The sequence below is a fragment of the Orbicella faveolata genome, unplaced genomic scaffold, assembly GCF_042242905.1.
Source record: "Orbicella faveolata isolate gen_17 unplaced genomic scaffold, um_ofav_v1 contig_27, whole genome shotgun sequence".
NCBI lineage: Eukaryota > Metazoa > Cnidaria > Anthozoa > Scleractinia > Merulinidae > Orbicella > Orbicella faveolata.
In genome coordinates this window covers 4,495,685-4,510,747 of record NW_028301555.1, presented here as the reverse complement: position 1 = coordinate 4,510,747, position 15,063 = coordinate 4,495,685, and the positions used below count along the sequence as shown (strand labels likewise).

The following is a 15,063-nucleotide window of genomic DNA, read 5'->3' as shown; positions in this document are numbered from 1 at the left end:
CGGCTCACCCACTCGATTAGCCCGAGCTATTTGTATGATCGAAACCCTATATAACCGCAGTTAGTTCCAGAGTTAAATCTAAAAACGTTGTTTTCAGGTTCCTGTGCTGATTCACTTGGTCGTGGTTGGGATAACCGACTCCCTGACAGCGCATTCACTGCCTCTTCACAGCTGTCTCCTGGTAAGAAACGTTTGAGTTACTTGGCAAGAGTGGATTTCACTGTGGAAAGTACGCAGTGAATTATGTGCAGTTACTTTGGCTTCGCGTTTGCTCTGGTCCATAATCGGTTCATGTAGCCAGCACCAGTTAATGAGACAAAACTTCCTGTTTTTACACCAGTCTGAATCAGTAGAGTTCACAACTGTCTTCGCCTGTAACGATTTTGTTTTCTTTTTCAATCGGTGGTTGGTGGGCGTTGCCTATGTAACGCACGCCTCTATTTTGAGGATGATTATGATAACAAACGTATCGGCAGCTGTTGTGCAGTGGATAGAAGTCCACAGTGGCTGAGGATTCACTTGGGACAGACTAAGACCATCACAGGAATCGCTACTCAAGGTTAGATTGTATGGGTATTCAGTTACAAGGTCAAATATAGAATCTTATTACTTATCACCATACATTTCTTTGATATCAGTTATGAGAATTTGTTGTTACATCGAGACAATATCTGTTAGTTGATGATTTTCTTTATTCTTATCAACTGTGTGCTTGGTAATGTACTACACTGTACAAGCAGAGAACTAAAGAGAGAAATCAGTTATTGATCCCTCGTGAACAGGACATAAGGATTGCTTTACGTTCAACATGTCTCTTGCCGGCATGAATGAGCGAAGTTAAGGCAAAATCCCGGCTATACGAAATCGAGCAATTTCAGTTTTTAATTTACAAAAACCTTGTACCAGAATAAATGTAAGTATATCTCAGTCCTTTTGCTATTTTCTAAAAGCTAAAGATATAAACGGTTGCCTGAGATCACACCAAGAAAGAATTTCTCATGGGAAGTGGAGAAAATAAATTTCAAAGTTCGGAGAAACTGTGCAAACACAAGTGAAATTTCATCATCAGTTTCATTTCACCAGTACTTTCAAATGTTTGATATGAATTTCAAAATTTGTTTTCGACATGTGGTGTTGTTAGAAATGATTTCTTTTGAGAAGATATTTAGAACAGTCACACAGAAGTTTCCAATACAATGTAAATAATCTCGGTTCAAAGTTTTTGTCCGCTTTTTACTCGAACTTAGGTGGCGTCTTTCTTAATGTGTCGTTCACCTTAACTGATTAAATTCTACTTAGTATAAGATTTCCATTCTAGGACGGGATATATTCGTTGAACACGTCAAAAGGTACGAACTTGCATTCAGCACTGATGCAACGAACTTCAAGAACTACGGGGAGAACGGGAAATCGAAGGTGAGAAGCTTTCATGATAGGTTACGTAGATAGAATCACAGAAAACCAATATGAAAACAAAGATAGCTTTATTTTGTACAGCTGTTCTCTAAAAATTAAAGGTGTCTATTAAGAATTGAAAATGACAAACGACGGTGAGGAAGAAAAAGGGCTAGACTGGTCTGAAGGAAGGCTTCACTGAAATGTTCTTAGGATTGTTCGGGATGATTTTAAAATCCATTTGGAAACGTTTCATTCCTACATGGGAGTCGTGGAAAGTCTTAGCTGGTAAAAGAAATTAGTCCTCGAATGGTTAGCCTCTAAAGAGCGATAACGCGCCAGGGGACATTTTTACTGAGTTGTTGCTGGGAGAAACGAGAAGAAGAGAAGGTAATGGAGTGATGTTCTTTAAAGCATTTTCACACTTTGATTCTCTCTCTTCTTTTTTTATCTCCACTGGTTCACGTTTTATATCTTGTTTCCTTCCTAGGTATTCGACGGTAGTTGCGACAACTTCACACCGGTTCTAAACAGGTTTAATCCTGTTAAAGCACGTTATGTCAAAGTTCTTCCTCATGACAGTCCGTCAACCTGGGTCTGTATGAGATTTGAACTGTACGGCTGTGATGCTTAAGGTAAGTTGTTAGATTTGTAGTCTAGCCCCAGCGTATCAGTCACTAGTCTGTAGCTACCGCTGGAGATCTGTCTGTTCGAGAAATGGACAATATTTCTTGTGTTTCTATTTAGGTCTGTAAGCATTTGTGGAAATTGAGCAGAATTAATTTAACCAACAACAACAGCAAGGTTCGGGCTCTTTCAAAGTTTAACAAATTTGTCCTTTGCCAAGGTTTCCTGAGTAAATTCCCCTAAAACCTGAATTTTGTCGCTATTCTATTACTTTTCAGAGTTGACAAGAAAAACCCACAGATCTATCAAAGCAATTTATGAAAGAATGGGTCTTGTAAAATGAGATTTGTTTTACGTAGCGATAAAATAAACTTAATGCAAATATAAATTGCTTGCCTGATGTTCTGTGTGTCTACTTTAGCACCCTCTGCTTGTAAACAACAAACCAATTGTTTTGGTCTTTAATTTGACTTGTGAAGTATCATGTTTGCAACTTTTCAATGAAAACGGTATTTCACTATATACGCCGAACACAAAGTTTATTTTTTGCACTCTAACATTATAAGCTATTATACAAATACGCATCTTTTGCCCTCAGAAATCAGGAAATGGTTTTTTCAAGTGGGCATATTATTGCGGGGGACGAGGAATGTTATCAGAAGGCCTTTTGTGTTTCAGAAATATGTCAGCTTATATTTGTGTATCAAAGTCTATGAATGCGTGTAAAATTACGGCATGGTAAAATTCTGTGGAAACAATGATTTCAAGCAGAAACAAGTTAAATGAGAATCAGTAGAAAACAGTTCAACAGTATGGAGTTTGTACGCGGCGTATCTTTCGTCAAAGGCTGAGCATAAATATATGTTTATCTCATTCATTTATATTCAAGCAGACAGTCATTGTTGGGAAGAATTTTAATTTTGCGTCTGACATTTTTTTTTTGTGGGGGGGGGGGGGGGGGGGACTTTACGGACTTCTAAGATCTGTTTCCCTTACCAAGCTGGAAATAAATATGCTCCACACGAAGCACAAGATTAGTTGGTTTCTTTTTCTATGTGGAACGAGCTTTTGATATGTACAGCAAGATCTGGAATACAAAATAAACCTGATATGATACTTTAATCAAGTCATGAATGAACCAAACTGCGTGCAAAGTATACAATACCCACTGGATTGTCCGAGATTGAATTGATAAAAAAATCATGTCCGAAATTAGGTTCTGAAATTACCGCATCTGTCCACTAGCTACACAAAGATTGAACCAAAGTTAAACAAGGTTGATCGTTAGTTTGTTCCGGGTTAAGTTGTATAAACATTAACTTGTAACCTGGGTAAAGCTGTTAGGTCTTTTAGAATAGATTCAGAAAAAAAGAAGAAATACTAAAACTAAATAAACAAAGAGTATAAGGATAATAAAGTTTCATTTATCCAGACACAAAGGGCATTTTCTAGTGGCAAACTACACTTTTTTGAGATTTCAATCAAACTAGTTTTCTTCGAGGGCACAGCCAAATGCATGCAACATTTCAGCGCAATACCCACTCTTGTCTTTTTATGAGAATATATATTTTAAGAATATATCTTTTAAGAATATTGAGGCTGAATTTTGTAAAAAAAATTAAGAATATTGTAAGAATAAACCCGAGGTTAAGATTATAAAAGGAATATCATACGAAAAACCCGTAACAAAAATTATTAGTCCAGTTTGAAAAGATGTCATTTGATACGTGAAGTCTGATAACAATAAAATAGACTGAAATAAACTGTTTACATCCGAACTGAAGTTAACTTTTACGAAACAAAGAACGTTTAAACGTTAAAAAGAAGGAGATTTAAACAGGTACACTGTGTTACTTGATCCTTTGGAAACCTGAATCAACGGAACTTGCATAAAACAATAGTTTTGAGGAGCAAAAGATACTTGAAACCCGGTAGTGCGAGTTGATGAGGCGATCTGTATTCAAGCGAAATGAAGGTAAGATTATATGATCAATTAATGGTTTGAATTTGATATTTTTTGGCTTTGTGCCAGTCAATTAATTTCTTAGAAGCTGAAAATTACTGAGACAAAATGAGAGATTAAAACAGATGAAGTAATTTTTGTAAGTGAACACTCCTGATAAACGAACACCGGCAATTTTGTGAAGAACCTATTTTGTGTGGGTAACTTAATTCTCAGTGGCGCGCACACCATACTATAAACAGTAGAGGCCATTGTGTTTCTAAAGACGCGCTTTTGTAAAAACTTACCCCAAGTCGACAATTAGGGATCGAGACTTATCAAATTTCTTTTTGAAATGGGCGTGCATGTATTTTCGCTGGCCCATTGGTAAAAGTCTGATATCATTTTGTACCTTGCAAACGTTTTTAAAAAAAGCCGAAGGTCAAACTATAATTCGCGGAATACCAATCCCCTCTTGTGGGTATTGTTTTACGCCCAACGTAACGAAAATATTAGCGAGCCTAACTAGATAACACCTCGGAAGTTTTGTCCGATCGTTTTGTTTCTGCTCATCACCTTTCTGTTGAAGATGTAGTCATATTGTATGGAGAAGTTAGGTGCTGATGATTTTGGAGATTAAAGGTTTACAACTCAGTAGATGTTTTGCGTCCCTTTTTTTTTTTTTTTTTTTTCGTGTTGTAGATGACGAAAAGTTTGTGCCTTGCGGTCTGTACTCTGTTAGTTGTTGTGGTTTTGTGTGAAGAGGAACCTCAAAAAGGTGGAGCTGAACAACACCCAGGTAAAACCGTAAAGAAGTCAAACAAACAAACAAAATGATAGTCTCTCTTTTCTATTTAAGATACACAGTCGTCGGGATTATCGCTTATGAATGCTAGGCGTATCTGGAAATGCCTACACAGGTTTCCCCCAAGCCTTCACGGCCACTTCATTTCAGTGACGTGGCAGACGTGACCCGAAGAGTTTTTACCGCCGCAAAATATTGAGGTCTGGGAACTATGCAATGCGCACCTCACGTTTTCAAATCAGTTCACTTCTTTATGGTAACGATGGCAACTGAACACGGCTGCCTAGCTGCGTCATCAGCACACCGGAAGCGAGAAGCTAATATTTAAGTTTAACTTTTAGTTTGGTAATAAAGCTTGTTGTTGTCTTGTCTTGTTAATGATTGGCGTCGACTCATGGCGACCATTTTATGAAGAAGATGAAACTGACTTTTAAGAACTACTTCTTCTGAGAAATTATCAAATGTCAAGTACTTTGTGGCAATTTTGCAGATTCTCATCAAAGTCCTGGCCTTAAAGAGTCTCTCTACGGCGGCGACATCAAGCTAACCAAACAACAGCAAGACAACATGAAGAAATACGGAAATCCTTACGGCCCGCAATCACGTGCGGCCAGCAGCGTTCCCAAGGAGCGATGGCCCAATGCTGTGATTCCATTTACCTTTGACTGTTCTGTTGGTAAGTGAGCCAAGAATCCATTCACTTGTCTCTTACATTAATTCTAAAAATAACTTTAATATATTATAGATATTTCCCAATGTATACTAGTTATTCAACGCTTTCGAGTGGCACACCGTCGAGTACACAACGGCTTTCCTGTTTTCTGACTGGCTGTATTTTCTATGATGTGGTATAAAAAACACCGTTATCAATTTACTACCAGTATTAATAACTAGTTCAACAAGCTTCTCTAGCTTGAAGAAAAAAACTGATTAGTCTTTCATGAAAAAAATGGTGGAGGTCTCCTCGCCGACTTTTCGTTATTGTTATTGTTTTTTTATTAATATTTACGGTGATGATGATGATGATGATGATGATGATAATTTTACATTGAGAAAGAGCAAGGCAAATTATCTTGTTAAAAATTTACCAGATATAAGTGATTGAAGAAACTTCGTCAGAAAAAGGATAAACCACACAATATTTGATTTTATGGAGCTGATGAACAGACGGAATGATTCTGGGTATAATTTATAGTCAGCATTTTTCCTGATGGGCATTCAATGATAACAGCTCATCGTTAAACACTTTCGTGCATGTACTCGATCTCTAAGTAGGAGTAAGTTGTAATCCCAAGTTCCCATAAAATCCCATCGCATCGTCTATGGCTGATTCTTTTTTCTCGATTTTGAACAACTACTGTTTCATTTGTTTCCTAAGCGAACATGGAAAGTGCGGTCGCTTCAGTCAAGCAAGCCATGAAAGTGTGGGAGAGCAAGACGTGTATCCGCTTTGTGGAGCGAACCAATGAGAAGGCTTACTTGGAGTTCTTCAGGGGGCAGGGGTGAGTCAATAAGAACTTTGTATACGCTTGCACAAAGTGTGCAGAGCTTAATAGACTCCTAAAAGGAACGAAGTAAAACCTGACTTTTTAATGAAACATGTTTGTCACTAAAGAGAAGAGAGAGCAAAATCATTATCCGTAAGAACATTTAAGAATGGACTAGTAGACTGAATAACTGAAACGTGCCGATGAAAGGCGTCTGTTCTTTCACGAGTTCCTTCGTTCTTCGTTCGCTCGCTCGATCGCTCGGTCGCTCTCTCGTTCGTTCGTTCGCTCGTTCGCTCGTTCGCCCGTTCGCTCGTTCGCCCATTCGCTCGTTTGCTCGTTCGCTCGTTCGCTCGTTCGCTCGTTCGCTCGTTCGCTCGTTCGCTCGTTCGCTCGTTCGCTCGTTCGCTCGTTCGCTCGTTCGCTCGTTCGCTCGTTCGCTCGTTCGCTCGTTCGCTCGTTCGCTCGTTCATTCGTTCGTTTTCTCTGATGTCAGATCGGTACTTAGTTTCATTCGTTCGTTCGTTCGCTCTCTCATTCACTCACTTGTGTTACTTTTTCAGCTGTTGGGGTCACGTGGGCCATCACGGCTACAAGACCCAGATCTCTATTGGTGACAACTGCGATTTTCAGCACGTAATGGAACACGAGATCGGGCATTCAGTTGGGTTCTGGCACGAGCAAAGTAGGCCTGACCGTGACAACTACATCAGTGTTATATGGGAGAACGTATTAGATGGTGAGATTATTCAATTATAATTATACTGAGAAATTATATCACCTCTATTTCAATAATTTACCCTGGGACTTATCTATGAAGATCAGCGGAGCCAAACATGAACATTTTTGTAAAAGAATCAAGGGTGATGTTAAGCAGTTCGGTATTAACTAATGTCAGAAGCATATCACCTAGATCTAGGTGATATGCTTCTGCTAATGTTTTATCTTGTGAAATTTGGAGTTTGCGAAATAAAGTATCTTTAATGAAATCAAAACTTTATTGTGTTTACCTGGAGAAAGACAGCTCATATATTGATTCTGGACTTCACTTCAGTACAATTTTTCGAAGTCTATTAGGAACCATCTGAATTTCAAGCAATATTTCCGGCCTTTGAACCCTGGCTAAAATATATTCAGTTCTGGCTGAAACTGAATTTTTTTTCTGGGAAAATTCTAATGTCTGTCGCCAACTTGAGAAATTTTGGCATTGCGCGAATAAAGGGACAGCTATACTGGCAATATTAAAATTATCCCAACTGTTAGCGAAGAAAACTGCTAAAAGAGTGGCGTATTTTTTCAAAAACAAATCAAAACGGGAGTAAAGTTCAAAACACCACAGCGAGAACAATGAAAACGTCGTTAAACAATAGCTTAGAATTAGTGAGCACGTGCGTAATAAATCTTGGTACATTTCGTTTGGTGTCTGCTGCAAATCAACAACGTGACTGAATCTTGGGTTTTGCAGAGAGCTTGAATCAGGACGGTGAATTTTCATGGTTCCGTTTAGACGTGAATTTCGTCTTCAAGTCTAATTGCTAAAAGATAGTTCTTACATAGCGGTATAAGCTGAAATGAGGTACAGTAAATAACTCACGTATGCCTCTGCGAGTGTGAAGAAAATTTAGTTGACGCGACGTCGCGTTGCCTCTCTCAAAACGAATGTTGCTGTTCTTAGCTCTTTATTCGCTTAAATTGAGGCATTTTACGAGGGCAAACGTTTCCACGTTTACTTAACCCAGTGACTTTTTTCATAGGACTGGCCAGTGCTTTTGAAAACAGAATTACAGAATAGCTTCGCACGCAGACTCGTTTTGACACTGAGGCAGACGTCAACTCGGACATGGCTTATTTCTTTTCCATTATTTCTTTCTTCAAGGTCTTGAAGACGCCTTCGCCAAAAGGAAATGGGGAACTGAAGTGGTGGATTATGGTGTGCCGTACGATTTTGCCTCTATCATGCACTACCCGTTCACGGCCTTCTCCAAAAATGGCAAACCAACTATCCGTAATATCGTTGATATGCAAGGCAAGACTCCTTATGTGGTACTCAGTGATGGAGACGCACAGCAGACGAATGCCATGTACAAGTGTAGCAGTGAGTAAATACGGTTATGGCATTCTTTGTTATACTTTTCATTTAGGTTTTATTTCAGTCACGTTAGAAATAATTCACGTCCCAGAAAAAAATCTCTAAAATTGCTTTTAATCAGCGCACTACCCAAACAAACAGCATATTTAGAACTCATTGTGCCAACTTGAATACAAAATAATCAAACTCAGCTGAAATTTTAGAGCTTGGATAAAATTACACGCGATTTAATTACGCGTTTAAATTAACCTGAGTTGCATGTGGTTCCTCTGCCCATTAAACTAAAATCTTTGCATACATTGTATCACAAGAATTTATTACCATCAACTGAGAAGTCGCTGCTTTGTTTGATGAGTTCATACCGCGCCGGTATAAATACTTATTTACAACACAATGAGCTGAAGGGCCAGAAAAAAAAATGGCCCCAAGAAATCATTTGCCTCCTTTTTTTCGCGTCACTTTCGACGTAGTCTTATTTTTATCTCATGTCTGTGGAACAATTTTATAAATTAGAAACCATTTATTATGGAACTCATAACAAATATTTGGAGCGTAAGATTGACAGTGCTATGCATCTTTTCCAGGCGTTATGAGGAAAAGAGCCATCGATAGTTTTAGTTCCTTTCGGCCAGCTCCTGGAGTTCAGAAAAGAAGTGAGTGTATTTTTTTACATTGGATTAATATGATGTGTTCCTTGTGTCCTTCCCTGTTGATTACCGCATTCGTTTCTACAAAACTGATTTCAAAGTATCATCAGAGACAGTTTACGTTGTTCGTATTCAACTAAACAGTCTTTTCGTTCGAGTTGTTCTGTTCTTTCCTGCCTGATCGCATGTTAGAAAATGTTCACCATAGAGGGTACTTTTGAGCGCCTCTGGTTTCAATATCATCGTAGAGGCGCTGGACTCTGAATCAAGCGGTCCGAGTTGGTTGTGTTCATGGCCAAGGGCAAGACACTTTGCTCTCGCAGTACCTCTCTCCACCCAGGTGTATAAATGGGTACCGGCGAATAGAATGCCAGGGTAACCCTGCAATGAACTAGTATCCCATCCAGAGGGGAGTAGAAATACTTCTAGTTGCTTAGTGCTACAGAAACTGTAGTGAGCTCCGCGGCTGTTTAGGCCTGATCATGATGCAAACCTCAACTACCCCCCATATCATTACTACGATAGCTGGGACTGCGCGCTAGAATCACTGCTTGCTTTTCAGGCATTCTTCGTTTGTTTTTATTTTCTCATGTCTCATTTTTTTTCAGGTAACCAGTGCATTGATAGAAGTCAGCGGTGTGACGAATTCAAGCGGAATGGCTTGTGTTCTCAGCATGCGGACAATATGCTGTACTGGTGCACGAAAACATGTGACCTTTGTAGTTCAGGTAAAACGTTAATTTACCTCCGGCAATGATATCCAAACAAGAAAACTCTGTTGTTACTGGAAATCTGTAATATGAAACATGCAATTTGTGATACATACTCGTCAGCGAAGCTGAAAGCATCAGATTCATACATATGAAAATAAAATGACCCTTGAAGTACCTCAATGTAGGTTTAAGTAATATGCCAAACACGAGAGAGAGTATTTCACTACATTTCCAAACAACAAGAAGAGAGCTGAAAATACGGCCCTCAGCAGTCACTCCAGATCACTGACTTACTGACTTTATCCTTTAGGCTTTCCTTTAAGCAAAGCGCGTCAACAGTGCACCGCCGGTGGACTCTGTTTGGTGCCATCTTCTCAGCTGTGTTCCAGTTGATGTTGGCCATCTTCATCTCTTCTTTAGTCGACCTTCTCCAGGTCTTAACAGGTCTTCCCATCTTCCTTTGCCCTCATTCGAGACCGCATCCGACCATATTTGCCCATAGCTCGAATCTTGGCGTCTTGAATCTGGTTAAAATTAAGAAAATGTTTCCCAGCTAGCTTTTTATATATCTTTTATTTTCTTCCCACCTGCCTACGTAACAATGAAGTGAAATGAAGAAAAAATATTTTGATCATTAAGGGGGAGGTAACATGAAGGGTGACGATGAACACGTGTTTTTGTTTTCTTTTTAAGACTCCTGCATTGACAAGAATGGAAATTGTCCAATGTGGGCTCAGGATGGTCATTGTCAGTCAGCGCCAGGATATATGTTACCAAACTGTCCTCACAGCTGCAATGTTTGTGGAGGTAGGACAGTACTGCTATCAAACACTAATTGGGAATATAGGTATTCGTATATGAAATGCAAGTGCAGTTAAGAATTTTTACATTATGAGTAATGTTTGAAATTTTACTTAAAATTGCACGAGCCTTTAGGCGAAAGCAATTTGAAAGAATTTTCAAATATCACGAGTAGTGTAAATCCTTTATTGATCTTTTATACGATTATCCATTTATTGTATGACTGTGAACATCACGAACGTTTGCTAATGCAGTGTAAAATGTAATTTACGATAAATTGGCCTGCTCTCAGCCAATTCCACAATGAGGCAATTTACCCCCTCACAGCTTTGCTAAAACGTTATACATCTTGGTACGTCTAGTAACCGCCGTCCGCAAAAATGGCACGAAACTGATTGATCAAATTCTGCGTATTTTGGAAAACAACTGAATAACGACGGAGCAATTTTTAGTCTCTCTATTTGAAATTGAAAGATTTCATTACATATTTAGCTTGAGAAAGTTTTTAGACTGATAGACGTATGCTTACTAAACAGATTGAAATAACTGCGATGTTCAACAAAATATAAATTATTCAATATAAATTTGTTACTTAATCATAGATTTGAGTTTGCCAGCGTCATTGCTTAAGCTCCCTAATAGCTCTTGTAACAGGTCACCAGGGATGCAAGCCAAAGCAGAACAAAAACAATCATATTTTTCTCAAACAGGTTCAACCCCACCGCCAACCCAACCTCCAGCTCCAACGACGACACAGGCACCGCCACTTCCACCAACTGAAACCCAGCCTACCCCGCCACTACCAACTGGAACTCAGGCTCCCTCTTTGGCTGTCGGTCAGTGATTCTTTAAAACATAACTCTTTTAGTGCCCAACCTCTTTGGTTAGGGTCCTCCCTCTTCCTTGGGGTAGAGATAGGACAGTGGCTCGTCAAGACGTACTTCGTCATGTAACATGAAACATGAAACAGAGACAAAGGGCTAGCTGAAAAACAAAGTGCTGGATTTATTGATATTCGACCTTAGAAGGAAGAACTTAATCGGGTATTTTTCTAATGGATTTACAGGTTTACGATGCGCTGACAAGAGCACTAGATGTCCCGGATGGGCGTCCGCCGGCGAGTGCATCAAGTCTGGTTGGACATTTCGAAACTGTCTCATCAGCTGCAAAGCAAAGTGCGACACTCAACCTCCACAACCAGCAGGTTTGTCAGACGACGATAGAGAGCATACAAAACTGGAAATCACCATTTAAATCTCAAGCTGATAGTTAACTATTGTCAAATTGAATGTGGCTCACACTGCAAAACAGGGATTTTCCAAACTGTATTTTCTCTTGATGCCATAGTCTCTTGCGCTAACCGTGTAGACGTCGCACCTCTGTGGTTTGATCTCCACCTGTTGCCGCGTCGTAATGTAAAATCGTCAGTCTTGGAACAAAGTTGTAAAATATGATTTGTTATCTTGTCCTTAGGAGCATGCGCAGTTCCTCTAGGTCTTGGCTGGGATTATAAGCTGCCAGACAGCGCTTTCAGTGCTTCATCAGAAATGACTCCAGGTACGAGACTATTCTTTTCCTCTCGTTCCACGTAAGTTTCATTTACGACTTTTATAAATACGAAAGTCAAAGGCTAGAAAACTGTATATCAATTATTGCAGTCTTAGACCATCTTCGTCATCTGTTGAGTATTTATAAACGTACACCACATTTTCTTTAGAGTTTTCAATAGGTTATGATCTGAAAATGGATAACGATACATCGTTCAGCCGAAATTATGTCTTACACAGTACACCTACGCAATATGTTCTCTGTTCTTCAAGGTGGAGGTTGGGTCGCCAGTGCAAGCAGTGCACGCTTGTACTCTGAGGACAATCATGACCAGAAGCGAATCGGAGGCTGGTGCGCATCCAATAGGAATCCACAATGGCTTAAGGTTGACCTGGGACAAGTGAAGAAGATCACAGGAATTGCAACACAAGGTGATACAGCAAAAGGAGAGCGAGCCTAAGGAAGGGAGGGAGGGAGGGGGACAGGAAGGAGGGAAGGAGGGAAGATGAAAGGAAGCGTTAGGTAGGAGGCTAGGAACAGAGAGAGAGGGAGGGAGGGGCAGAAGAGAGACTGGGAAGAAGGCAGGATGGTGGAATTGGTATGAATACTAAGAAGCTAACAAATATGGTTAAGATTGGAGAAAATTGAGACCAAAAACATTTGAAAGAATCTTATTAACTTAGTTCTTCTTAAAAATTCTCTCACTTGCAATTTCCAAAGTGATAAGTGCGATAATTAGTAGTTGAATGGCGATAACCAGTTAGAAACAATGTCTATTTGTTCTTCAGGTCGCGATGTTTTCTATGAACACGTGAAAAACTATGAGCTGGAATTCAGTACGGACGGTGTGTCCTGGGAACGATACAAGGAGAATGGGACGAGCAAGGTGAGTTGAGATAGGGTGACGATCACTCCTCGCAGCTGAGTATGAGCCGAGACGCTTTAAACTACAAGGGATTGGGAGGGCGCGGCACTCATGTCTCGCCCTAACCCCTATCGTCCATACCACCCATTTTCATTCGAATTCACGGATCAACACTCGTCTGACCCTAAGAGAGAGAGAGAGAAAAAAAAAACTGGCTGCCAGCAACCTACCTTGTGATTACTTGAGCAAGTTTTAAAGTTTATCCTCTAGTCATTTTTGTGATGAAACGCTATTATTGTTACTTATTTTTTCCCCTCGCAGATATTTACCGGGAACTGTGACCACTTCACTCCTGTGCTAAACAGGTTTAATCCTGTTAAGGCCCGGTATGTCAAGGTCCTTCCGCACGACAACCCACAGGCTTGGATGTGCATGCGGCTTGAGTTGTACGGCTGTGACTCATAAGCAGGTAGGGTACTAGATGCAAATATTAACTAGCGCCCCGTCCACGCGTCCTTACGCCGAAGGAATTTGACAACGCAGTAATCATCGGTCAGTTTTGGATATTTGCGTTTGAAGAAATCCCAGCCAGGGAAATCACATGATTATCGTTACTTAATCGTTTTCAAAAAGTTCCGTTTTCTAAATATTTCCGCTCACACGAAAACGCAGAACTGCGGCGTTTTCAAATTCCTCCGGTTTGAAGAGCGTTTTCGAAAAGTTCCGTTTTCGTGAGGAATTAATGTGGACGGTAGGCCTACCGTAGAAATAAAGCTGCGTTTTCAAATTCCTACGGCTTAGTGTGGACGGGGCTTAGGGCAAGGGACTGTAAAGAGAGGAATGCTCTTAATTCGAGGTCATGAATTGCGGAGCTCGCTGTATTTAATATGAATCCTCTTGGAGTACTCGAGAATCAAAACAAAGCCACGCACCTGCTTGATTAAAAGACAGATGCCTCGTGATTAAGTCATTTGTTTAATAGTTGAGTTGGCTGCACATGCGAATTTCTAGGCGTAGTTACTCAGCAACGTAAAATAAACAAATAAATAAATAAATAATTAAATAAATAAAATACATGATACATGTAAATCACTTTATTTAACTGTCATGATAAATCGAGAAACAATGTAAAAATATCTGAAAAACGCACTGACTTAGTTCAACTTAGTTCAGGTATTGGACATTTCTGTAAAGAAAAAGTGTTTTTGTCTTGAATATTTAAACGCATTTTAGATTCTTTTATGTATATCTCACTTATAGGCCTCGCCCCCACCCTCTTAATCCCCTATACAAAGTTATGCTAGCCAAGCGCTTTTAAGCGAGTTTTTCAAGGTTTTTCTATATTAATAAACCTGGAAAACTGATGACATGTTCTTTAAAGTTAAAAAATAATATGAAAAATAAAGAAATAAATTTTTTTTTCTCTAGATAATATGATGACGTTGCGAGAAATCAAGGCAAGTTGAGATTTGCTTAAAAAACTCAGTTAGGGATAGTAAAACTGTGGAATGTTCTAAAAGCAATTCCTTGTCAATGAATTACAACAAGAAAATAAAAATAAAATTATAAATTTAGTTTTGATTGATATTTTTTGTGTGGATTTTCAAGTAACTATTTAATGGTCCTCCCATCCAGTTCTTCCTTCTATGAAAATAACAATAACTGGCAAAAAAAAATAAAATTCACACTAACATATTTTTAACACAACTAACAGCCTACAGCTTATTTTAAAAACACGACTAAGGAATGCAAATTATTATTACAACTGACTGTTAGAGCGGTTTTCAATGGTGTCGTAAAATGAAAACGAAAGTACTGCATATTGGCCAATCACAAAGGACAGAAAAAATCCAGTGAACCAATCAAAACTCCAGACATATACACGTGAACATGAAGCTGGTGTGAGAAGCGCGGGAAAACGTGCGCGAGCACGTAACGAGTGGTTTTAGTTTAACTTCTGATTGGTTAAGAGTGGCGTGAGTCTTTTTTAACCAATCAGTTAACGTAGGATTTCAAAACAAAGCCCATGCAAATTACTTTCCACACTCAAGTGAAAATCCCCTGCCACAAGTAATTACAAAAGTGATTGGCCGAATTTTACGACTGATGCAGGAATCATCTGCTAATAGGCTGCTAATATAAAT

General features: G+C 39.3%; 1 protein-coding gene across 3 annotated transcripts in view; it reads left to right on the top strand.

The window, feature by feature from the left end:
* The first annotated feature begins 2,997 nt into the window (after window positions 1–2,997).
* LOC110042619 (uncharacterized) overlaps window positions 2,998–15,063 on the top strand; it is an 89,674-nt gene continuing 77,608 nt past the window's right edge. For 2 of the 3 annotated variants that reach the window (XR_016209296.1, XR_016209295.1), the window contains exons 1-15: window positions 2,998–3,997; window positions 4,667–4,763; window positions 5,260–5,445; window positions 6,148–6,271; window positions 6,820–6,995; window positions 8,133–8,351; window positions 8,930–8,998; window positions 9,601–9,720; window positions 10,399–10,512; window positions 11,217–11,342; window positions 11,573–11,710; window positions 11,980–12,063; window positions 12,327–12,485; window positions 12,843–12,940; window positions 13,241–13,388. Coding sequence is in view for 1 of the 3 variants with exons in the window: in XM_020747989.2 (XP_020603648.2) it covers window positions 3,992–3,997; window positions 4,667–4,763; window positions 5,260–5,445; window positions 6,148–6,271; window positions 6,820–6,995; window positions 8,133–8,351; window positions 8,930–8,998; window positions 9,601–9,720; window positions 10,399–10,512; window positions 11,217–11,342; window positions 11,573–11,710; window positions 11,980–12,063; window positions 12,327–12,485; window positions 12,843–12,940; window positions 13,241–13,384 (1,860 nt within the window). In the remaining 2 variants the exon portion in view is untranslated. Of the gene's footprint in view, window positions 3,998–4,666; window positions 4,764–5,259; window positions 5,446–6,147; window positions 6,272–6,819; window positions 6,996–8,132; window positions 8,352–8,929; window positions 8,999–9,600; window positions 9,721–10,398; window positions 10,513–11,216; window positions 11,343–11,572; window positions 11,711–11,979; window positions 12,064–12,326; window positions 12,486–12,842; window positions 12,941–13,240; window positions 13,389–14,347; window positions 14,494–15,063 lie in introns of those variants that run through there. The other variant, XM_020747989.2, reaches the window with a different exon arrangement.